Source organism: Dreissena polymorpha, chromosome 7, assembly GCF_020536995.1.
Source record: "Dreissena polymorpha isolate Duluth1 chromosome 7, UMN_Dpol_1.0, whole genome shotgun sequence".
NCBI classification, from domain to species: domain Eukaryota; kingdom Metazoa; phylum Mollusca; class Bivalvia; order Myida; family Dreissenidae; genus Dreissena; species Dreissena polymorpha.
Window position 1 is genome coordinate 91,335,318 of NC_068361.1, and position 24,980 is coordinate 91,360,297.

Sequence of the window (24,980 nt, forward strand, 5' to 3'; positions counted from 1 at the left end):
TGATTTTGTCGGCGACTAGTTTTGGCCGTATCTTGAACCTTCTTATGTTGCTCTAGTATAGAATATATGGTCCTATTGTTTTCTTTTAGGTTATCCTTTATAACTGTGTGAATCTTGCTCAAATTTTCACAGTTAAGAGATATCATGTGTAAATTCTTTGTTAGAAACTGAAAGTAATTTAGAGTGCGACCAATTTGCTTTAAAATGGCTCTGTGTCGTTTTGTCTTACTGTAAAATATTAAGTACATCGGTCTGCGTCAAATAACATGTTGCGGAGGCACTTTTTTCTGTGGCACATGTTTTAATTTCTGCTTTATTTTATCGTCGAGGATCCATGTTCAATCATTTATTATCGTATAAAACATACCACAACAATCATTGTACTTATTCTATTTTGTACTTACTTTAGGGCACTATCCGATTCGCGATTTAGATGACAGTTTTCTAAAAACATTGCTGTTACAAACTATTCATTCACATTTGGGACAGCATTTGATCATGACTGAGAAGTCATCTTTGCCAAAAGACTGGCTCAGACTTGTTTGGAGTTCTTTATCGCAGCGTGGAATCCGAAAGTTTGCAGATATGCCAATCTTTCCAGTTCTTCTATCTGGGTCCTTTGAATCGAAATATCAGGTAAATCTTGTCGCTTTGCAAAATTCGGATATACTTCTGAAGCATGACAAAGCTGGAAATAGTAACACATGCTTAGATGATGACGTTGAGAAATGCTTACGTTTGCTTGGATTTACAGTAATAACTCACCTGCCAAGTTGGTTATCACGTGATTTGATAAAAAAATTCGTTGTGCGTCCAACAATAACAGATGTTAAGCAGCTATTTCAAATGAAAGCACGTTCAATTGACCCGCAAAGGATAAATGCGTTTAACAAAGATGCCACGATGTCAAACAGATCTAGACTCCTTGATTTTTTAGCTAAGTTTGGCTCAATCGACGGCGATTTGGTTGATTTATTACAAAATCTACGGTTGTTTAGGTCTATCCAAAAAACAGGAACCCGTGTAACCGTTGATTGCAACACACATTTTGTAAGAGAATCTGAACAAGGCAAGTTTCCGAAAAATATTGATTTTCCTGAGAATTGCGTCCTAGTTGGAGGAAATGAAGAGGCCGTAGCCAAACAACTGAATTGCACGAAACTCACGTTAGACAAATTTATGAGACTTAAACTGGAAGTATCAACGTTTGACATGTCGAAGACTGAAAATAAAAATGTCATGATGTTCTTTCTCAACAATATTGAAAGGTTCACTACGCTGATAGACTCTGTCTCCGAAATAAGATTCATAAAAGACACTGCAGGAAGACTAGTAAAGCCATCAAAAATATTTGATCCGTTTGATAAATTTCTATGCCGTTTGTTCTATGGAGAAAATGTTTTTCCGGCAGCTACGGACGCATTGCGACCGCACAGAGATGCATTCATTAAAATCGGAATGAAAGGAGTTAGAGCAATTCTGCCCAAACATATCTACTCTGTTGCCAAAACGATTGACTCCGTTTCCCAAATCAACGATAAGATGTATGACAAAGCTAAAGCTCTTCAAGAATACATCGAAAACAATCCAGGTGTACTCCGGCAAACACTTTGGTTAGATAAAACTCTAGGGGATGAAATAAAAGACCTATCATGTTTTGTATACTGCTCGTCAGAAGAGTGTGAATATCATAATCGTTTCCCACAGCTTCTAAAGTGGTTTTCTGCTAAAAATCGTCTATGTTGTCCAAGCAACATGAAAGAAATCAGATTTTGGCAACTTGTATGTTCTTCAATGCCGCTCATAAAAGCTCGTTCTTCCGAATTGTCGTCGTTCTATGGTTGGAATATTCCTCCTTCTGCTGAAACAATTATTCTTCAACTGAAAAGCATTCAGCAATGTTTAATATCATCAGACATGACGCTGGAATTGTTGACAATGCTCAAAACAATCTATCAAGCCTTGTCTATACAATCAACTCATGTGGTCAGAGAAGCCATTGTTTCAAATGCACTAGTTTGGACAGCGGAACATTTTCAAGATCCTGCAAAAGTTATTGTTAAACAAGTGGAGGATGACATTGAATTAAAACCATACATGTATTTCCTTCCTTCAGAGCTTGGGTCATTGCATACTTTTTTCACGTGGTTAGGATGTCACTCAAGACAGGATAAAAACGTTCTTGTTAGCGTTTTGCAATGTATGAAGACAAAATATTTGAGCAGAAAGTTCAGTCAAGCTGAAATTAAGAAAGACTTGAAATGTGCGCAGATGATTCTTGAACGATTAGCAGAAGCGGACATTGACTCTTCTTGGGCATCTGATAATATCTTAATGGTCGTTCACTCAAACTCTGACCAAACGATTAAATTTGCAAGATTGTTGGAATGTGTGTACGATGATGACCCAACATGTTTTAACGACGTTGTCGATGGTGAAAGTATTTGCTATGTCCACGAACAAATACCATTCGGTACAGTAGAAAAACTTGGCGTGAAATCTGTTACTGGTCTTTCCCTGGCAGATGCACAGGACTTTGATCACTGGGGCCAACGTGAAAATTTTACTACACGTTTGCGATCACTTCTTCGTGATGGATATACAGACGGTCTTTCTGTTCCAAAAGAACTGTTGCAAAATGCTGATGATGCGGGTGCTACAGAGGTGTGTTTTGTGTATGATGAACGTAAACATTTAGATTCCCGGGAGAGATTACTTAGTAAAAGCCTTGCCGATTTTCAGGGTTCAGCACTGTGGTGTTATAACAACAAAGTGTTTTCCGAAAAAGACCTTCAGAATATCAAAAGATTTAATGATTCGGCAAAGGTCGATGACCTATCAACAATTGGAAAATTTGGGTTAGGATTCAATGCTGTTTATAATATAACTGACATTCCGAGTTTTATTTCTGGAGCCGATATGTTGATTTTTGATCCGCATGAAAAATATTTGATTGACCCTCAAACAAAGAAAACCACAAGAGGAAAAAGAATTCCTTTATCGAAGAGGACTTTAGTAAAAAGACACATTGATCAATTTAAGCCTTTTCAAGATATGTTCGGTTGCAATGTGTTAAATGATCCGTTTACTCGTTATCAAGGAACTTTGTTTCGATTTCCACTGCGAACTGCACAACAAGCAGACATGAGCGAAATTTGTAAAACAGTGTATTCACACAATGAAGTCCTGTGTTTATTGGAGATGTTTATGAATTCAGCCGAACAACTGTTGCTTTTTTGTCAAAATGTATCGTCAATTAAACTTTACCACATATCGGCTGATGCAGTATCAGCCAATGACATGAAAATAATTCATACGGTACGGAAGGAATCTATTCAACTAACTGATGACAAATGCACAAGTATTAAAACTGGCATTCTTGCAAAGGCGGTATCTGTACATAAACAACAACGCGGTAGTTGCATTGAAGAGCATCATAGCATAACTATCAGACAGACATTTTTTGACAATGCGACGTTGTTTCCTAAAGTAAATTGGTCGATGTCTGATGTTAAATCGACGTGGCTTATCACATGGGTATTACAATATAGGCCTACACATTTAGAAACATTTGACGCTATTCCTCTTGTTGCTGTTGCAACACTGTGTAAAACAGAAAATGATTTGACTCCACAAGCGTTAGAAAAGAAACCTGTGGAAGACTGTAACTCCGGTCATATATTTTGTTTTTTGCCGTTACCAATTAGTACAGGATTTTCTTTCCATGTCAATGGTTGTTTCATAGTGACCGATGACAGGCAAAGACTAGTACTACTGAATGAAGACGACAAAAAGTGTGGATTCCAGAAGTGCAGCAGATGCTTGGAATACATATCTTTTACAATATCCATTGGTTAAAGCATTAGTGCGACAGATTCAAAAGACACAACGTTTTTGTCAAACGCAAGAAGATGCATACCGTTTATGGCCTCGTAATTGCAAACCAGATGTGACACCTTTAGTGAATAGCTTCTACAGAGAAATTGTCGATCATCATATTCCAATATTCAGTGACCGTGGGAACTGCCTTCCATTCAATCAAATTTTGATTTTAATGGAACACCCAGAGACTCAAGTTTTCAAATATATTTTGCACTTTTTAATGCACGTGCCTTTTAACAAAGACAAGACCGTGGTGGATGTTCCAGATTACGTTTGTAAAAACATTTGCTGGTACAACAACGACAGAAAATCCATTATCGAAAATGCTTTTATTTCTATGCCCGAAGCTTTGCTTCACTTTCTTCACAATATCAGTGACACGTATTGGACGGATAAACTCATAACCCGCAACAATTTACTAGCACATGCAATTATGGTGGCAGATGCAGACATGAAAATATGTTTGAGAACTCTACCGTGTATTCCAACAGCGCCAAATGGTAGATTACGGTGTGTTCTTGATCTGATTCACCCGCATTCTAAACTGTCGAAACTTTTTTCTGAGTCCGACGAAAGGTTTATCATTAAATGCGAAAGTTTGAATTGTCCAAAGATTCACGCAATACTTACCGAATATGGAATGAATTCGTTAAGCTTACCTAGTGAGCTTATTTTTGACAGGTTCAGAAGTTTAGAAACTTTGTCAAAGAAATGTGTTATATGCGCAAAACAACGCTTGCGATTAATATTGACATATTTAGCGGAATCAAAAGTCCCACAAGAAATAGTTGATCAACTCCAGCATTCGAACATTCTACCCATTTTACACATACCAAGTAAATGGACTTTCACGTGGAAGGGAAAATTATTAGAACATGAAGTTTTCTGCAGTGGGGTTGTTAAGTGCTCAAAACACGTAAATGAAATCTCACAAAGCCTTGTACTTGGTCATCCGTGCACTTTGTTTCGAATGCACTGCCGCCATTGTGTAGGATCTGTACAATATATAGTAGATGAAACAGACAGTATAAGTCCCCAGCTACTTAATAATCTGAGTGTGAAGGATAATAAAGACTTGACTATTGATTTGTTGATGGAACAATTAAATGTAGTTGGAGATGAATTCGAATCTGGCAAAGGAAGGTTTACAGGAGAAACTCGGAAAATCATCGATGAAGTGTACAAGGCATTAGATTGTCTTACAATAAATATGTCAAAAGACGAATTACAGAGCTATCTTTATACCAATTTTAGCTTGACACTCTCAAAACCTATTATTGAAATTGACGAGGTGTTGGTGAGAGTGGGCAAGGTTGCCCGTAATACTGTAAAATCATGTCCACCTGATCTGTATGGTCTACCAAAAGTGTCTGCGTCACGCTGGAGAATACTAGAAAAATTAGGCGTTCACGAAAACTTTAGTGTGGCAGATGTCCTAAGTGTTTTGAAGTTAAAAACCGTAGACAACAATAAGAAAATACAACTCAATGTTAAAAGCATGGTTGGTATTTTAGAGAACTTAGCGAATTGTATGATACGAGAGGGAAAGACGCATGAAGATTTGAAAGAGTTTGAAGAATATATCATTGCACCGGATAGAGAGGAGCGCTTCTGTCCTGCAAACCAACTTGCTCTTGAGGACAACGTAATGGCCACTAAAACAAAGCTTCGTTTATTGCATGAGGATATTAGCCCCAATATTGGTAAGGTCATAGGTGTAAGGTCAAAACGACACCAACTTTTAAGAAAATATACCCATGCAATCCCATTTGGGCAACGGGAAGAACTCACTACCCGTTTAAATGGCTTACTGAAGGACTATCCATCTGATGAGATAATGAACGAACTGATACAGAATGCTGATGATGCAGGAGCACGCGAAATCCATTTTATAAAATACTTTGAACAAAAAATAGTTGGGAAATCATTAGAACATGGACAAATTCTACAGCCTGCTTTGTGCATCTACAATAATAGCTGTTTTACAGAAAAAGATTTTCAGGGCATTCAGAAACTTGGCATTGGCAGTAAAGCGGATGACCCATCTAAAACAGGTCAGTTTGGACTGGGTTTTAATGCAGTTTATCATGTGACCGATATTCCATCTTTCCTTACAAAGGGACCAAATCTGGGCGAAAACGGTCAAGTTTGCATGTTCGACCCACTTTTGACACACATTAGGGATATATCAGACGGAGAGGCAGGGATAAGGTACAACGTTGACGATTTAAATGACGACTTCCCAGACACAACTGTTGGTTTTCCGACAATAACTGGTCCATGTGGCACAATGTTTCGCCTTCCTTTAAGACAAGAAGAATCAAAGATAAGCAAATCGTGTTTTACGCCGGATGCTGTTGATATTATGCTAGAAAAATTTATCACAATTATGCCAAACTGTATGCATTTTTTGCGACATATCAGGAGAATGAAAATAAGCAGGTATGAAAATGGCGACTACATTGATGAGTACGTTGTTGAGTCTGAAATAACAAATGAAGAAGCTAGAAAACGACAGTGCGATTTTTTCAAAGGAATTCGCACAATGATTGAATCAAATATAAGGCATGATGATATTCTTCATGGAAAACCCTTAGACGTTGCATATAAGATGCGGATACACGATACGCGAGGGCACGACACGAAATGGCTGATTGTACATCAGTTTGGATCTATCCGTTGTGAAGGAAAAGATTTACATGAAATGCTAGAGATCTTTAGTAAAGAAGAGTTACGATTTCTTCCAACTGGCGGAGTGTCTATTCAAGTGTGTTCAAAAAATGTCAGAGAGTTCCTTAAACAAATTATGCACCATTTAGAAGCAGAACACCAGTCAGCCAAGCGTTTGCAAACATTTTATTTACCTCCCACTGGAAGCACATACGGGCATTTACCACAGACTGGAAGAACATACAAGCATACTAGATCTCAAACAGCTAATGGAAACTTATATTGCTTTCTACCACTTCCCGGGAAGACTGGCCTTCCTTTTAATGTAAATGGTCATTTTTCCGTAGACCGAGCAAGGCGGGGACTGTTGGAGGATGGAATTCGAAAGAAATGGAACACGTTTCTCTTATCTTTTATTGTCACTGAGGCTCTAATTAAAGCTTTAAAATATCTTCAGATGTACTGGGTTGAAGAGAACATTGACATGTTATTAGAAAAAGTACGTTTACAAACATGTCTTTGCATTTACTTCAGTCACTTTCCAAGACATGAAAGAGCCACCGAAGGCTTTTGGAAGTATTTTGTTGAAGAATTTTACCGCGTTGTTATCGAAAAGCAAATACAGCTTTTTCCGGTTATTTTAGATAATGAAATCCAAACAGGTCCAACAGCGGAGATTCGACATTGCATCGTTGAATGGATTCATTTGGCCACGAATCTGCAAAGTTTGGATGGAGGAGTTGTAGACACACTTCATTTGTTTTGGGAAAATAAAGGAAGTAATGATGAAAGCTCTATTAGGCGTGTTTTAGGAAAATTGGCCATTCAAGTGTCCAGTACTGACCTGGATGTTGTTGCAACAATGAACAAAGCTGGGCAAACAAATGTTATTAAAACTGATCCTTTAGTGCTTGCTTATTTAGTGAAGGATTTAATAACAACGTTAAATTGCCATATTCAGGAAACTGTTCTAGAAACTATAGATATAGCTCACATCTTCTTGAAATACCTGTTACTTCAGGAGAAATTTGACGACGAAATTGAAGGCCTGCCATTGTGTATAACAAACAACTGTATTCTTCGCAAATTCGAGACTGACAATCCTATATTTTGTTCTGAATACTGTGAAATATTGTCAGGTTCTTTTGATAGGTTTGTTCATAGTCACTTGGTTTATTTACTGAAAAGAGAGAAATTGTTCGAGACAAATGTTTTGGAACGGTTCACACTTAATGAATTAATAGATTTATTACCGCTTTCCTTCAGATCAGATGTGTTCTGTAAAAATGATGTAATCAGCTGGCAGAATAGTGATCATAATCCTGTTGAGCCTGCAATTGTACGCAGGATTTTTGAGTTTATATATGAAGAATCAAAACAAATAGAATGTTCTGGCGATACCAGAAAGTTGCATGCTGTATTCAAGGAGAAAATTCGTTTAATATCACACTGGTCTTTTTGCCCTTCCAAGACGCCGGTAACTGGAGGATTTAACTGTGAGTTGATTCCAATAAATCGAGCATATTCTCTTCTTTCAGAAGCAATTGATCAACGACTTTGCACAGCATTAAAGAAAATAAATATCCCGACTTTAGATACAGATGTTCTGATATTCAAAAGGTATTCGGACAAATATGTTGTTGTTGATGCAGTGAGGTCATTGATATCGTCGCCAACAAATCCTGACGAATTGTTGAAATGTCTTCACTATCATAAGATACGAATAAGAAATTGCCAACTAACAGTTGATGAAGCTGATCATATTTTACGTATTTTCAGTCAAAACATAACGGTACTGAGTAATGCATTCAACGCAGAAGCCAAGCGATTATTGAAAGAGATACCATTGTATGCTTCTTTGCAAAATCAAATGCTCGTTAGTCTTGACGATTCTACAGATATTATAGTATTAACAAATACCATACCAAGTGGAGGACTCAATGAATGGGCAAGCAGACAAGGGAAAATTATCGTAAACGAAAATATACATTTGGAAGACCTTTACAATTACCTCGGTCTACCTTATCGTAACGAGTTGGAAATGTATCTTAAACATATTTTCCCAAGCATTTCCATGATGCCTAGGCATTTCTGGATAACTCATATCAGACATATCAAAGACAATGTGCTGACCGCTTCTATCGGAAAGGGGTTTTCAACAGAACAAAATCAATTGATACAAATGATTAAAAATCTGTCTTTTATAGAAGTGAACGGCAATAGATATCGTGCAAATCAGCTGTTCGATCGAACTCATCCTGTGTTCGAAGCAATGGTTGAAGAAGACATTTATTTACCTGAAGAATATATGGAGGATAGCTGGAAGCCCTTTATGAGAACTATTGGTTTGAACGTTAGACCTTCAGGTTCTATGATGATAAACTATGCCCGTGAATTAGCGCGAAACGGAGCAATGGGAATAACTGCCCCATTGATTTATGCGTCTAATGTTCTTGTGTCATGTCTGTATGGTGAATACGGAGATGTATTTGAAGACCATGTATTTTCAGATGTAAAAACAACCCGTTTCGTTGTCCCCTTCACTATTGATAATGAAATGAGTCGTATTTTTAGAGGATATAGTCCAACAAATCTGTTCATTAGCTTTTCAGGGAGTTGCATATCTCAGCGTGCATGTTTGTGCTGGACAAGTCTTCCACTAGTACACTTTGATTCTGATCAACATAAAATGAATTTATTGGAGATTGCACTGGAGCCAAGCGTTGATTCTGTTATCACTCATTGCCAGAATATTTGCCATGAATTCCAAAACGACTTTGAGAGGAACGTTCCGCAATTTAATAATAAAGCGAAGTACATGAATATCATTTACAGCTTTCTCATGAAAAAACGGCAGTTTATAAATGTTGAACGTCTCCGTGACACACCAATTATCTTGATATCAGATGAAACGATGATAAAAGCTTCGAGTGTGTTTATCTGGGGCCAGGAGGGATCGGACATAAAACCGTACCTCTATAGTCTCCCAGAGAATTTGTTAAGTTACGCAGAAATATTCAAATTAATAGGTTCCCCGCCTTCGCCAACATGCATGCAATATGCAAATGTTTTGGCCGCAATTAAATACAACTTTGGCAACGAGGCGATACCACATAATGCGATGGAAATGGTTAGAAAAGCAATTAAATATTTCTTTGACATTTTAGGAACGGTTGATGAAAACCGTATTTTAACTGTCTTAAACGGAATAGCTTGTCTATTTTTGCCCAATACACACGGAATACTTTCAAAATCAACTGAATTAATAATATCAGATAACAGTGTTTATAGACAGGCATTGGGAGAAATATGTAATTTAAACATTTTCTTGGGATTTAACGAAATGGAGTTACGTGTTCCACATTCCACATTCGAGAGGTTAAAAAAGTTCCCAGAACATTTAAAGCCGAGTTTTTTAACTGAAGTCGTCATAGAAACTGTTTCAACAGACGGTATGGTGGAACTGACAGACAGCCCAGATGCTTTGTGCTATGAACAGTTTTTGCATTGTAATGATTTTTTTGTAGGACTACGCAGATTATTAAATCACGAAAATGCTAACGAATGTTCTGGTGAAAGCAGCTGTACTGATGACGAGATTTTGCAAAACACTCTTTTTAATGCGCGTGTAACTGAAGTTATAGGGTTAAGGACATTGTTATCATACAATGGGCGAACAGTAGACGAAGTTAGCTTAGAACAGGACTATTGCGTCAAACAAATCGAAATTGAGTCCCAAAGTGGAGTGCCTGTCTATCATCTTTATTATCAAAAACAAGTGCCTCAAAACCCAGTAAACAAAACTTCTAGGCTACATGCTGGCTTGACATTACTTATAGAAAACTGCACTGGCGGACGGTTATCAAAATACTCCGTTATGCTACTGCAAGAGATTTTACATTTCAATGACGATCCTGGACAAATAACACGATTTCTTGATAAATATCGAATACCACCTTTGGAGATTTCAATTACAAATATGCTTTTCCCAGCAGTTGGAACCTACGTGGAAGACAGGTTTTATCCTTTTCTTGTTCAGCAAATCGCACCTTTTCGTGTGCACGAGTACAGATATGTTGCATTATTAATTGACATCGAAGATGACGAATCAGCGTTAGAACAAATCGACATTCGTTATATATATGCACATATTCTTCAGCAAATTAACGTAGGAAGTTCATCAACATTGGGTATAAGATACAGAGTTAATGTTGGATTGCAACATGGAGGCATTATCGAGGTTCCAGTGTTTCGACTGTTCAAGTTTCTTCCACAGAATGTTGCAGCTACCAGTAATGCCGTTGTCGTGTATGATATTGAACCTATTGGATCGATTCACTTCGATGAGAACTGTGAACGCATTAAAGACATGTTACAGGAGGCATTTCAGCTATTTGAAATACAAGACAGGAGAAGAATAATTCACCGGCTGCTGTTAAAGTGGCATCCTGATAGAAACGCTGGTCATGAAGATTATGCTACACGAGTATTTAATTTTATTCAGCACTGTATTTTAAGGCTCGAACGCAATGAAGAATTGAATATTGACCCGGTTGGTGGACCACCGAACATGTCAGTATCGCGATATTACAATACGTGTGCGAATGCAAATACTACTGGACATGTGTACACCAGTGGTTTCCATGAGAATATTGACGAATACAACAAATCAAACAGACAAGGTCGCTATTTTCATGGGGCGTTGCAAAGAGCTGCTGTAAATAGCCCTGGGGAATACAGACGGTGGATAAAACAGGCGAAACTCGACTTTAGAACTGGCGAAACGCTGCTGAATTGCAAAGAGCAACATCCGAAAACATACAACTGGATATGTTACCATTGTCATCAGGTATTTTATCTTCTGTAATGCTTTACTAAAATTGTCTTATTTAATAGTATACATGATGTTAACAATCATTTAAAATTATAAAGTGCTTTACAGAGCATTTAAATGCGGGCGTTTGAATTTATGAGTTAAGTTTAAATATGATGATTATTATTATTATACCGGATGTATAAAGCGCCCTTTTCGTGCAACAGTTCACGTTCAACGGCGCTTTACATAAAAACATTTGACGTATCGCAGATACGAATACATTTTGCAAACACTGTTTCAGAAGAAATCGATCAAAACTACTCAATTGTACTATAAAAACTACTCTATTTCACTTATACTATGAATACTACGTAAAAGCATGCACGGTAACCATAGATAAGAAAGATCAACAAGACACTACTCTATGTGTATAGCTATAAGACAATTAATGAAACAATAAAATCTTAAACTTAAACTATAAGTACTACGTAAAAAACATGCACAGTAACCATAGATTAGAAAGATCAGCAAGACAAAAACGGAGACAAGGGTAACGTCACGATACCATTACCACGAGTCCACAAACCCCCAAAGAAATAATTATGCTTCCTCGATAGTGCCTCCATGTTGCTCCACTAGAATACGCTCTTTCTATTTGCCATACATTTTCTAACATGACGGGATGCTGCACAAAACGCGTGGTGTACACGTTTTACTTGTTTACTAATTTTAATAAGCAATGACTTTAAAAGGTTATGTAGGTTTTAGTTAATGTTATCTTTAAATTGTGTGTTAGTAGCAAATTTCGCAAACCATTTTATCACTTCCACGCAATTCACATAAAATAGCATATGCTTTGATATATATAAATTGACTACGTATCCAAGGGTCTATTAGAGTGAAACCATGTATATATTGTTTTACTTGCATGCAAGATAGTAGTGTGTTGTTATTAATTCAACGTCTTTAGCAAATCCCTAACAGCTGTATCAGACGCTTCAAGCGTTTCGTAATCGCAATTTAAATTGTAATGTTAATAATTTTCTAATTGTATTTGCAAAAGTTACTCCTACCAATGTTTTTCCTTTTTAATTACAAAGGCATGCGAGAAGGCCCTAAAAGCTGCATGGTTTATGAAAGATGCTAACAGTTGTCCACGAAAAGAGCACAGACTGACATCCATTGCTAGCGGACTTGATAGCGTTATCGCTACAGAGGTAACCACGTTCGTCGCTAGTTATCACCCAATCGTAAACATATTTAAAATTGAATCACCCAACAGTAAACATGCATATATGAATAAAAGGTATTACTGAGTTTAGAATGAATTGATTTGAGTTGTAATCACGAATTACAAGCGTTAAGCTGACCTTAAACACGTGGTATCAACAAGTTTTTTTTAGAGGAAATACAATTTAGAATTACGTATAGACCCATTTTTACTAGTAAAGCTAAATGCAATGTGCTTATCGGAACCCATTATGCCCGTCGTCCGTCCTTCTGTGAGTGAAGTTGCGTGCGCCCTTCCATATTTGAAATCGAAATATCCTGCTGAACAACTGGACAGAATTGATCAACACTTTTCTTGAATGCTTCTAGTGTCGTCCTCTACGTTTGGTTCAGTAAATATGTCACTTGGCCCAAAAAGCGGATTTAACAATGTGTATATCTCTTTAACCGAATAACCCAGATGTTTTATATTTGGTATTTATCATTCTGATCCTTTAAAACTATGTGCAAGTAATCTCCCAGTGAACTGATCTGTGCTCGTTCCGGGGGTTATTTTGTTTTTCTAATAACTTTCTCTTCCGAAACCGGGGGACCTAGTGGTTATGTAATAAGTCCCCTACCGGTTTTACCGGAGGGGACTTATGGTTTGCGCTCCGTCTGTCAGTCAGTCAGTCAGTCTGTCAGTCAGTCGGTCTGTCACATTTTTCTGGATCCTGCGATAACTTTTTAAGTTCTTAATATTTTTTCATGAAACTCATGTTAATATGGACATTATGCGCGTCATTTCATTTCGTTCCTACGTCAAACATTCTGGTTGCTATTGCAACAAATAGACTAGAAATACTGCTGAAATGGTGGTTTTCTGGATCCTGCGATAACTTTTAAAGTTCTTAATATTTTTAATGAAACTGAAAACATGGATAGATGGCAATATGGACATTATGCACGTCATTTCATTTTGTTCTTACGTCATAAATTCTGGTTGCTATGGCAACAAATATATTTTAAAAAATCTGAAAATGGTGGAATTTCTGACAATGATGGAGCCGGTAAGGGACTTCAATAACTTGACAATAGTCTTGTTTCATATGTTACAATGTAGTGTTGTCCTTAATCAAGTTTGTTCAAATTTTTCCCCGGCATCAAAATTGATCCCACCCTGTGGTGTTTTGCTTTCCTTATATGTATATTACGAAAACTTTAAATATCCTCCTCTGAAACCGCTAGGTCCTTGTGCCCTTATATGTAACATGGTATAGTTTTCCTCATCAATTAAAAAATTGTCCTCACCTTGGATTTGCTATTGTTTTCCTTATTATGATGAATACAGCGAAAACTTTAAAAATATGTTGATCTAACACCACAAGGCTCAGAGGTTTGGTTTATGCTATGTAGAACAATTTTGTGTTCATCTACAAGATTTGATTAAATCATGCCTCTGGTGTCAAAAATGGCAACGATAGGGGGATTATTTATTTTCATAATATGTATATTGTTAAAATCTTTAACATCAATCTCATCTTAAACCGCAGTACTAAGAAGATTTTGCATTTGTTATGTTATATCGAGAAGTGGTCTACTACAGAGTTTGTTCCAAATATTCCCAATGAGCTTTGCCCTGTAGATCACATGTTTTACGACGACTTTAACAGAGAATTCCTTTTAAAAGCTCTTCTTGTGCGAAACCGCAAAGCACATTTCTTATAAGTTTCTTTAAACTTGGTATGTAGCATCATTTTCAAAGTTGGTTCAAGTTGACACGCCTCTATTGTCACATTTTTAATTTGTACATAAAACAAAATAACTAATATTCAACAAGGCCCAGAGCTTTGTTATTAAGACATCAGATATAGGTTCTCTACAATATATTTCCAAACCATATTAAACATGGAGAAAAACCTGGCCACTCCCGAGCTGACACATTTGTAGCTCACCTGAACACAACATGGGGTACCGTGATGTCCGTAGTCCGTCCATGTTACAATGCGTCCGTGTGTTCGTCTGTGAATTATTTCTTCCAACGACATCTCATGAACAGCATGGCTGATTTTCATGAAACTTAAGAGGAATTTTCCTTGGGTTACCCTCTTTCAAACTTTCTGGTCTGTTGAATTATTAACAAGGTCACGGTTTCAAAAATGGGGTTTTAAAAATGAAAAATGAAAAATAAAATCTCTGAAATCGCAAGACCTAGTGGTTAAATATTTGGTATGTATCATCGTTGTGTGGTCCTATACATGTACACCCCCAGTGTTCCAAACTGGGCCAGACTTTGGGTTTACGCGGTGTCATATGTATACACTCAAAATTGTAAGAATACTCTCCTTCCAACCAGTGTGACCCAGAGGTTATGTAAAATGTTGTATATCATTATACTGTGGTCCTTTTAAGTGTTTTTTTCAAAATGTTCAAATTATACAGATACTCATCTGAAACCGAAAGACCTAGCAGTTAAATATTTGTTTTATATTATCGAATTGTGGTACTCTTCACAGTTCCTTTTTCAAATTAAGCTCCTTTCTTCAAAACTGGCCTCGTCACTCTAAAACCGCAAGTCAACGGCTTTCATGTTGGGTATGTAGCATCATGTTAAGGTATTTTCCCAAGTTTGTTAAAAATGATGCATTTGGTCACAAATGGCACCGCCACTGTTTACCAGTTTTGCATACACATATATAGGGAAAACCTTTTCAAACTTTTAACAACATATCAATCATAAATTTTTCAGGCACGTACATTCGAAAGGCTTTTTATTGAGGGAAAAGACTATTTAACACTTCGTTATCCAGACTGTGTGCAAAGTGACAAGATTCCTTCTGAAGTATTCACCGCTGAACATGCGGAGTTTGCAGTTGCTACTGCAAGAAAGATCCTGAAAATGGTTGAAGAATTAAGTAGATAATGTGGTCACATGTAATTAGCATGGAAATTGAAAGGCAATCAGAAATCAAAATATGTTTTGTGAACTATAATTTTTACGGTTTTAAATTTGTAACAGATGGTTAATGATTTCCATTTACTTATTCATATCAATAGGACAAATGTGATTTGACTTATTTCGTAAGAATTAAAAAATGTACATTTAATTAGTTATTTATGTTTGCATGATAAATCATATACGATATCTGAGCTTTATTGGTTGCTTTTTAAAAAATCAAGATGTGCACAATTTTCAAAAGTAATATGTTTCGTGTATTACTTATTGATGTAAATACATGTTAATTTAATAATCATTATATCATGGTTTCAATGTGATAATGTTGCGTTTTGTTGATTATAAACAATGTTTTTCTAACGTTATTTCTTTATAGGAATTGTTTAATTGTATACAGTTTTGAACAGCATGTACATCGTTATTTGATCGGTTTTAATAATAATTATGAAGAAATGCAAATATTGATATGTATAACGCAAACTGTGTATTGCCGCCCACATCTGAACCATTCCATGTTATCAGAGTCGACGCGTTGAACTACTGTAGAAATGAACTCAGTGAAGAGTTATATTATTTCAAAGCATGACTTGTTGACGTTTCAACTGCATTAGTGTATGTTTAATCAGTGTTGCAACTATCTTTTCGGCTGAATATATTGTGTAAATATTTGTATTTTCCTGCACTACGTTCCAAATTCAACTGATGGTATATTATAATAATATGGATATTTGTTTTCCTTTTACACACCGTTCATTTGATGTGTGCAAGTGCATAGTTTGATGTGAAAATTATTTGCGACAATTTATTTTTCCGCAGGATTAATATTGTAAATATTTATATTGACCTTTGTTCGCATTCTGCAGTGAAACAGTAAACCTTTTTATCAATTGATTTTTAAATCAATGTTTTGAATCTACATGCATGATGTATGTGCAATGCTAAGAATGGTAAGAATGGTTGATTCAGTCTTTCTATTATTGTGGATAATAGGTGTAAATAAAATAGTGTGTTTGCGATATCTGCAGCGAGTGCACCTGAAAAACGTAATGTAAACTTAGTTTTACAAGTATATGTTTTGTTTCTACATGATATGCCTATGTGTATGTATATGTTTACTATAAATTTTTATGTAAACTTTATTTTATTTCAGTCCATCATGTATGTGTATGATTATTGTAAATATTTGATAAAGTTTATTTTTTGTCTATTTCTTGATATGTTGTGAACGTATCGCAGTCTAGCACAATTCATTAATGCACATATTTGATATGAATCATTACATGTGCTTATACGCGTTTTTAAGTTCAGTTGATGGTCATTGTATGACAATAGAATCTATATAATATTATCCTGTCTTGTAAAAAATATGTAAAAAATATGCTAAAGATTAGTTATATGACTAAACTATGTATGCACTTTAAGGGTGTGTCCAGTGTATGTGTATTATATAATCAAACTACGAACTTTGCAGTTTAAAACAACGTAAATAATGGTTATATTGGTGTTGTTCAATTAACAATGTACAGTTTCAGCGCATTATATTTTGTGCTACGTTTGTAAACTTATTAAGTTGTGCAGTTCATTGAAAGGCGTAAATGCTCGCTGTCAGTTGTATTGTTATGTGCATGTTGACCGTCTTGTGTAATGCTGCTAATAGAAATATACAGTGCTTCTTAAATATAATATCTGGTTGAGTTACATTATAATACTCGCCCTGATAAATTACATCATCAAAGTAAGCACATATTCCCATAACTTTACATCTTTATTAATATTAATTTAACGTTCAATGATGCACTTCAAACAATTTGTAAATGATATGTAAATTGTATATACGCAGTAGCGCACACATTTATTATCCTGTACTTTGGTTGATGTATCTATATGTTACATGTTATTATATTTTTAAGCAATACTTGTTGAATGTGCTTACGCCTAAAAGAAGTCGTGTACATGGCATGTATTTGAAATGTGCATAATACATGGGTTTTTTAATGTGAATGTAAAATTTGATATTCACCTTTAATCCACATCATGTTGTACTGTTAACATATTGCTGCATGTCGTGATTCAATGTATTCGAATACACCTGCATAACCTATACTGGATTATGCCTCATGCTTAAAATATACTATTTGATAATCATTTCGTCATATTAAGCATCTGTAATATGTTACGATAATCATACAAAATAATCATACATATGTATGGTACATGCATAAACACACATTAACACCACGGAATAATCGCAATTAAGTGATCTTCATAGATTTAAATACGATTCAATTTTTTAAATCTAAAGTAACGAATACTGATGTTTATTTTCCGAAATTAATGCAGAATTGTTAAAATAATCAAAAGTACATGAACATAGATATTTTTCGTATAGTTGAACCCCATTTTTGGTGTGTTCTTTTTATATTGAAAAAAACATATTTTGATATAATTATCATTGCTTTATGTGTTTTCTTTTTTTGAAACATTGTTTACCTGGCCATGTCGGCATATATATGTATGCAGATTATGGCGATTTCTATATTGATCCTGGATTTTTATAGGTATCTATATAGTATGTGTAGTGCTTATATAATGCACTATGAATAACCATTAATTTGCATTGTTTAATGCATATAAAATGTTGATTTTCATGTGCTTATTTTATAATATTTGCCTCCAACAATCAAGTATGTTTTATTTCATGTGTTGTGTCTTTAAATTTATCGTGCACATGGGTTAAAATTGAGATACATGAAAAGAAGATTAACCTTTAATGATGATAATTAGAAATTATTGTTAGGTAAATGACTCAGGCCTGTACGTTTCAGTTTATTATAATAAGTGTGTTTTGCGTTTGTTATTCCTCACAAACACAGATATACATATGGTTTATGATTAGTATTTTAATTGTATTTTACTTTGTTAATTAAAGGGCACAAGTTAATTTATACATTTTAAGCGTACCACCTTTTTAAAAAAATATAATAAATATCATAAATTAATATCATTAATTACATTCATATTGATATAATCCATTAGACAATGAAGAAAGGCAAATGAAGAGAATTTTGTTATCACTGTTTTGTATCTTTGCATAATATTATGTTTTCAATGCAAACTACTAAACACCAACCCGTTTTAATGGTTGGTATTTGTGTTTGTTATTGAATTATAATTGTTTAATGATTGTGTATTATCAAATGTTCTATAGGTATTCATGTATAATTTGACAATTTGAATGTTGTTTTACCGCGTAGTAATGCATCATTATTAAAGAATATTGCTCGACCCGGCCACTTGTGAATTAATTGGTCACGAAATTACATCTACGGCCATTCTCTCCCTACCTCTCATTCCGAAAAAGAAAATTACTATGTGCACTTAATACTGGTAAACAAAAAACTAGGAAAAGTGAGAGTATGTTAACTGATCGCTGTGGTAACACAGAAATACTGTATTTTCGAAACATTATTTGTATTTCGGAAGTACTAGTTTGTGTTCATTTTGTATTAATATAATAGAGCAACATTGAACGGAAGATAAACATTGTGGCATTAGTGCAATTTTGCTCCGCATGCACTAGTATTTATTCCTGAAAAAGGTTAACAAGTCAAAGAAAAAAAAATATTGTCACTGAAGTACATATATGTACAAATTCATTTCTGAAAATATAACTCACGAACACAGAAAGTAACGTTAACAACGCCCTATACTTATGTCCTGTTTGCAGGAGTTAACATCCTTAACAAATATGTGTCCTGTTGTTTTAACACTATGTAGCATGTACGGATATGTATTAAAACGAAATCAACAATTTGGCAGTCGTATGCATCGCTGCTACAAAATTATTCTACGGCCACTTCAGGTTGATTATACATGGTGTCGATTCAATATTCTAAGACAATTTTGCTGACTTGGTATGCAACTATTTGAGCCTTGTTCTGAGAAAACTCGGCGTAATGCATGTGCGTAAAGTGTCGTCCCAGATTAGCCGGTGCAGGCTAATCAGGGACGACACTTCCCGCCAAAACTTGATTATAGGTAAGAAGACACTTTCTTGACACTACAAATACCATAAAAGCGGAACGTGTCGTCCCTGATTATCTTGTGCGAACTTCACAGGCTAATTTGGGACGACATTTTACGCACGTGCATTAATCCCAGTTTTCTCAGAACGCGGCTCATTTTGTCAATATTACTATTGTTTGAAACATTCGTTATTATACTGTTTTGTGCAGCATTCGTTTACTGTTGTTCGGTTGCCGCATCTTTTGTCTCCTATGAATCGAGTTTTACCAATGCGAAATGATAGAGGATTCCCATAATAACAAATGCAAAAACTAATTAGCTTTTATTTAATGACATTTGATACTAAATAGTATAGGACGTTTTATATGATTGCATCAGTTACAATCATATTTAAATGTTTAAGTTATTATGCACAGATTTGGTATCAAACTGATTTTCTATCAGACGACTGGGCATTCCGATAACAAACAATTTATAAATAGTAGTAAAACTAATGTGATGCAATCACACTTTCAGGTTTTCTGAGTTTCTCGGTAAATGAATTCAAATATACCAATATTAAGTGTTTGATAGTACAAAAATACTAAAGAGCGGTAACTTAACAACACAATGTGTTAATATTTGTGCTTATTTATATGTTAATAAATATACATACGCGGGTTTCGTTTGTTGTTATTGTGTTATCATAATAGTCATACTTAAATATAAAATTTAGAATATTTAATTATATGTATTTAGTTATTTGTAAATACACGAAAACAATACAAAACAAACGTAATACTCTTTTGACATAATATGTCAATCAGGTAGACTACTTATATCGCTCATCACAAAGAATGAAAATTATCATTTGCCAAAATTGAGAACAAAGCTTATGCTATTATTCTCTTCTGTCAGTTGGAAGCGTTGCTGATATGGATCTAAATACTAATCAGTTACTAACTACTAATCAATTTGCACTATTGTTTATACTCAGTCATACCAAATTTATTATAAATACATTAACGAGTGGGACGTGAAGCAAATCAACACTTCTTAACCCTATAAAGAAATATTAACAATATTTCTCTCAATAATACAAAGTATACATCTAATATGTAAAAATGGACTTAATTTTCAGAGATATCCATTGAAACAGTCTGTACACTATACTTTTGTTGAGAATAGCGTCTTCAGGATACTAGCAATCTATCAGAGTCAAAGCATTGCAAGTTACAGCTAGAGGTCCGCCCCGAGGTCTTGAGGTCTGAGAGGTATGCGGGCAGACGCAATCCGATTTGCCCACGAGATTCTACCACTTTCGGTCATCGACATCGCCTTCCGGGACTACAACCGGTACATAAGGCGACACCTGTCATGTGGTTACATCGGGAGCGCCGATAACGATATCTGAACAGCCGTAAAACTGTTCCTTAGGCCCGCATCCTGCGAAAAGAAGAGCTAATTCTAATTATTTATGAATGATGTTCGAATGTGATCGTGTTTTTTATCTGTTTGGCGGTATACACACACACACACACACACACACACACACACACACACACACACACACACACACACACACACACACACACACACACACACACACACACACACACACACACACACACACACACACACACACACACACACACACACACACACACACACACACACACACACACACACACACACACACACACACACACACACACACACACACACACACACACACACACACACACGCACACGCACATATATATATATAGAATATATATATATATATATATATATATATATATATATATATATATATATATATATATATATATATATATATATAATAAAAGTAAAAAGTTTAAAAGTAATAATAAAAGTAAAAACTTTATATATTATATATATAGATGACCCATTTGGCGCTGACGTCGTTTCCGAGAAAAAAGACTTAAACTTGTGACTACCGTTTCGCGTACTTTGTATATGGTTTAAATTAACCTCAGCTTATTTAAAATTGAAACAGTAGGGCACAGTTTGACATTATTAATTTTCGATAAACTTCCTGCTTTTTTAAAGATGAGTTTTTCTTACTTTTTGAGTTGTTTTGCTTCAACAACTTGCAAATTTGTTTGTAAAATGAATCTCGTTCATCAATCATGGTGTGTGTATGAGCCGGTGTGGCCTTGTGAGTGTCACAATGAAGATTTTAGATAATATTTTTAGTCAAGTTTGTGTTTTTTAAACACTTCTTAATTTAACATTTGTTGTTGAACTTTTCTATAATGACAGTAATAACATATCTTAAACATTTTAGTGCATATATTCCCCTTATAGTATTATTCTATCACTTTATGTACTGTAAGAGAATTGTCAAACAGTTGAACAGTTGACAGCAGACAAACAGCGAACTGAAATAATAGGGTTGTTTAATAAAATTTCCTTTGCAAAACTTTGTGCAATCACACACTAGCATGTAAGCAATAACAATTATATTGGTAGTGACTACACAATTAAAGTGTCAGCATGTGATTAATTCAATTTGATGATGGTTTATTAGTATAATTGTTAATTTTTTTCTTGTCAAATTTTCTAGTTGCTTATGACAACTTTCGCCCAGTTTCGGATAAAACAGACAAATAAATATCGTCTTAAATCTTCATTTTGACTGCCTAAAACGACTCATACACCGTGATTGGTTCAATAGATTTATTTTACATAAAATTCCATCCACACAAACAAACGTTTATATTTGTTGAAAGAAAAACACTGAAGACCTACCTTGACAAAACGCAGGAATTTTATCCGAAAATTGGCAATTGCCAAATCTGTGCCCCACAGTATTCATTGTTATATTAGCTGAGGTTAATTTAAACCATTAAAATCAAAAGATAAACGGTAATTTTTAATTTCCCGCACTCAACAATCTTGCTGCAGTTTCTGCTTGAAAATTAAAGTATTATTTATGGCTAAACAATTGGTTGACAAAGTACGCGTAATGGTAGTCACAACTTAAAGTAGTTATTCTCGAAAACGACGTCAGCGCCGGAATAGTCAAAATCGCGTTCCTAGCCACATATGTATTTGAGAACGTAAATTGCTTTGGTACTTTTGATTATAGAAGTTTTTAGACGCGCGTTTGGTTTGTGCTCAATTATGGAGTGAGTGTGAGGTTCACCAAAACACACCAGACCCGAACATATAGACGACCTGAAAAGCCCTTCTACGAACAGAAACCTACAGTGATCACATTTATTTAGCAACCGTTACTAAATAATATTAATAAATTCAGCATGATAAAACAAAAACCAGCTCAAACATCTCAGAACATCAGCGATTCATAGAAGATGGTTTTTCGTTTGATAAATGAAAATGCCAAAAAGTAAACAGAAGTCGTCAAGAATAAAGTTGTCAACAAATTAAAACCCATATGTGACGCAGACTCCTCAGCGACACATGTATTTGGTGACGACATTGGTGATAGAGAATATAACATAACTTTAAATTTCAAACACGGTTGTACCATTCGATTATTGTCTACATAAGAAGGAAAATGCAATCATGTTAGACAGTTTTTCAGTCTTTTAAGACAGGTGTAAAATGATGTAAGCCAAGTGTTCAATTTTCGCAATTATTTTACATACCATTACACAAAGGAAACAACACGTGATTTGTTGTTCATACGACACGTTGGAGAGTTTGATACATTCATGCAAATCACAAATTTAGCAAAGATGATTTGGTGGATGAACTTACTTCTATCTACCTCCAAAAAAATAATTCCCAGTAAACCTTCTATTTTCTTCTGTTCAGATGTCATGCCTTAGGAATGGATGGAATACATCAAATGGACAAGGTTATAACAAAATCAAGCGAAAGAACAAAACGTGCATATTACTGCATACATTACACATCATTATTTGACAACATAGCACGGAAAATTGGCGTTGATTTGTGGAGAAAGACTTTTTATTCTGCGCATTTACCTTGGCAATATATTTGTGAAGCTGATGGAATATCATCTTGATCGTATGATGATTTACAAGTGACAATTGGAAATACCAATAATTTATTCGAATATAAAAATTAACGTATTTATGTATCAACGTTGATGGACAATTGGTACGGGTAAATTATATCTTTCTATATTTCTACTTTTCAGTCTTCTTATATCGATTCATCAAAAGGTCAGTAAGGGTGTCTCAGATACGCCGTATGTAGCTCCAGATAGAACCCAATCGTTTTGACAACTTTTTTTTAAATATAGTGCCATCCAAATAGCATTTGCCTATGTGAGTAATACATTACAGTTACAGAGTGACCTTGACTTCAATAAAGACATTCATACCAGATGCATATTTACAGAGAAATAGCGTACCAAAACATGCCCATGTTTGTTAGAAGTTCCCAAAACCACACGCCATACAAACCAAACCGCATGCGTACAAAAAAGAAGGTATTCACAGTTTGCCGAATATCAGGGAAGCTTTGGAAGGAAGAGGAATACCTCAGCATGCACAAACAAAAAAAATAAATATATGGAGGTAATCAACTAAAACAATATAGCAGTTGCATTAAACGGTGACTGCTATTTTGAGAGACTGACAGAGATCCCGTACTGCAAACTGTTAATATTGTTTTTAATATTTTGAAACAATAATTAAACAAAAAAACAGCAATATACAAGCAGCATAATCTGCTCTTAGTAATATTGTGCAGTTATAAAATGGGATAGACTTAAGTTTAAAACTCCTGTTGATACAATTAAGGGAATGCTTATAATAAAATGAGACTTAGCCCTCTAAAATATTAACATGTTAGTTAAAAGCGTTTTATTGAACGTCTCTACAATACCAATTTTAACATTATCTTTATGCACACATCATTATGCATATCTGTATTGTTGCATGAATCATTTCATCATGTAAATTGGAATGCATTTTCGAGTACATGGAAGAGAACTTTGTCCATACATTTATAGGTCACTGTAAAGAATGCAGCAAGTTCTAAGCCCCACACTATATTCAGTGTAAAATCCCTTTGATATACGATATATGAAACGTCTTGAATAACTAACAGTTTTTCGTTAATTTACCAAATCACTATTGTTCTATGTGGAAAACGGTATATTGCTAGTTGTTAATGTAACACCACTAGCAATGGGAAGACTATATGCTAATTTCGAATATTTACGCTCTATGTATTCCTTTAGTTGCGTGTTCATAGTGAAAGGGAGTGAGTTACAACAAGTGCAGTTTAACCAAAAAAATGAATATTGGAAATTTGAATAAAAGACATATTTGTATTTGTTAAACAATTCTAAACCCATTTATTTGCTTCACTTTGCAAAACAGTAATTGTTAATATAATGACACAATTCGTGACTTTGCTGGCCTTGTTAGTGTCGAGTGGAGGCCCGAAATAACTGTCAACATCATAATAAAGCAA

The 24,980-nt window shown here is 35.0% G+C and overlaps 2 protein-coding genes across 8 annotated transcripts in view; one reads left to right on the forward strand and one right to left on the reverse strand.

Moving 5' to 3' along the window:
* The window catches only part of LOC127838612 (sacsin-like), a 162,591-nt gene extending 142,373 nt beyond the window's left edge, over positions 1-20,218 (forward strand). For 3 of the 7 annotated variants that reach the window (XM_052366445.1, XM_052366444.1, XM_052366443.1), the window contains exons 7-9: positions 410-11,401; positions 12,469-12,585; positions 15,327-20,218. In XM_052366445.1, coding sequence (XP_052222405.1) covers positions 3,779-11,401; positions 12,469-12,585; positions 15,327-15,500 — 7,914 coding nt within the window. In that variant the 5' untranslated portion in view covers positions 410-3,778 and the 3' untranslated portion in view covers positions 15,501-20,218. Of the gene's footprint in view, positions 1-409; positions 11,402-12,468; positions 12,586-15,326 lie in introns of those variants that run through there. The other 4 variants (XM_052366448.1, XM_052366446.1, XM_052366442.1 and 1 more) reach the window with 3 other exon arrangements.
* The window catches only part of LOC127838617 (uncharacterized), a 414,202-nt gene that overhangs the window by 52,871 nt on the left and 336,351 nt on the right, over positions 1-24,980 (reverse strand). The window lies entirely within an intron of this gene.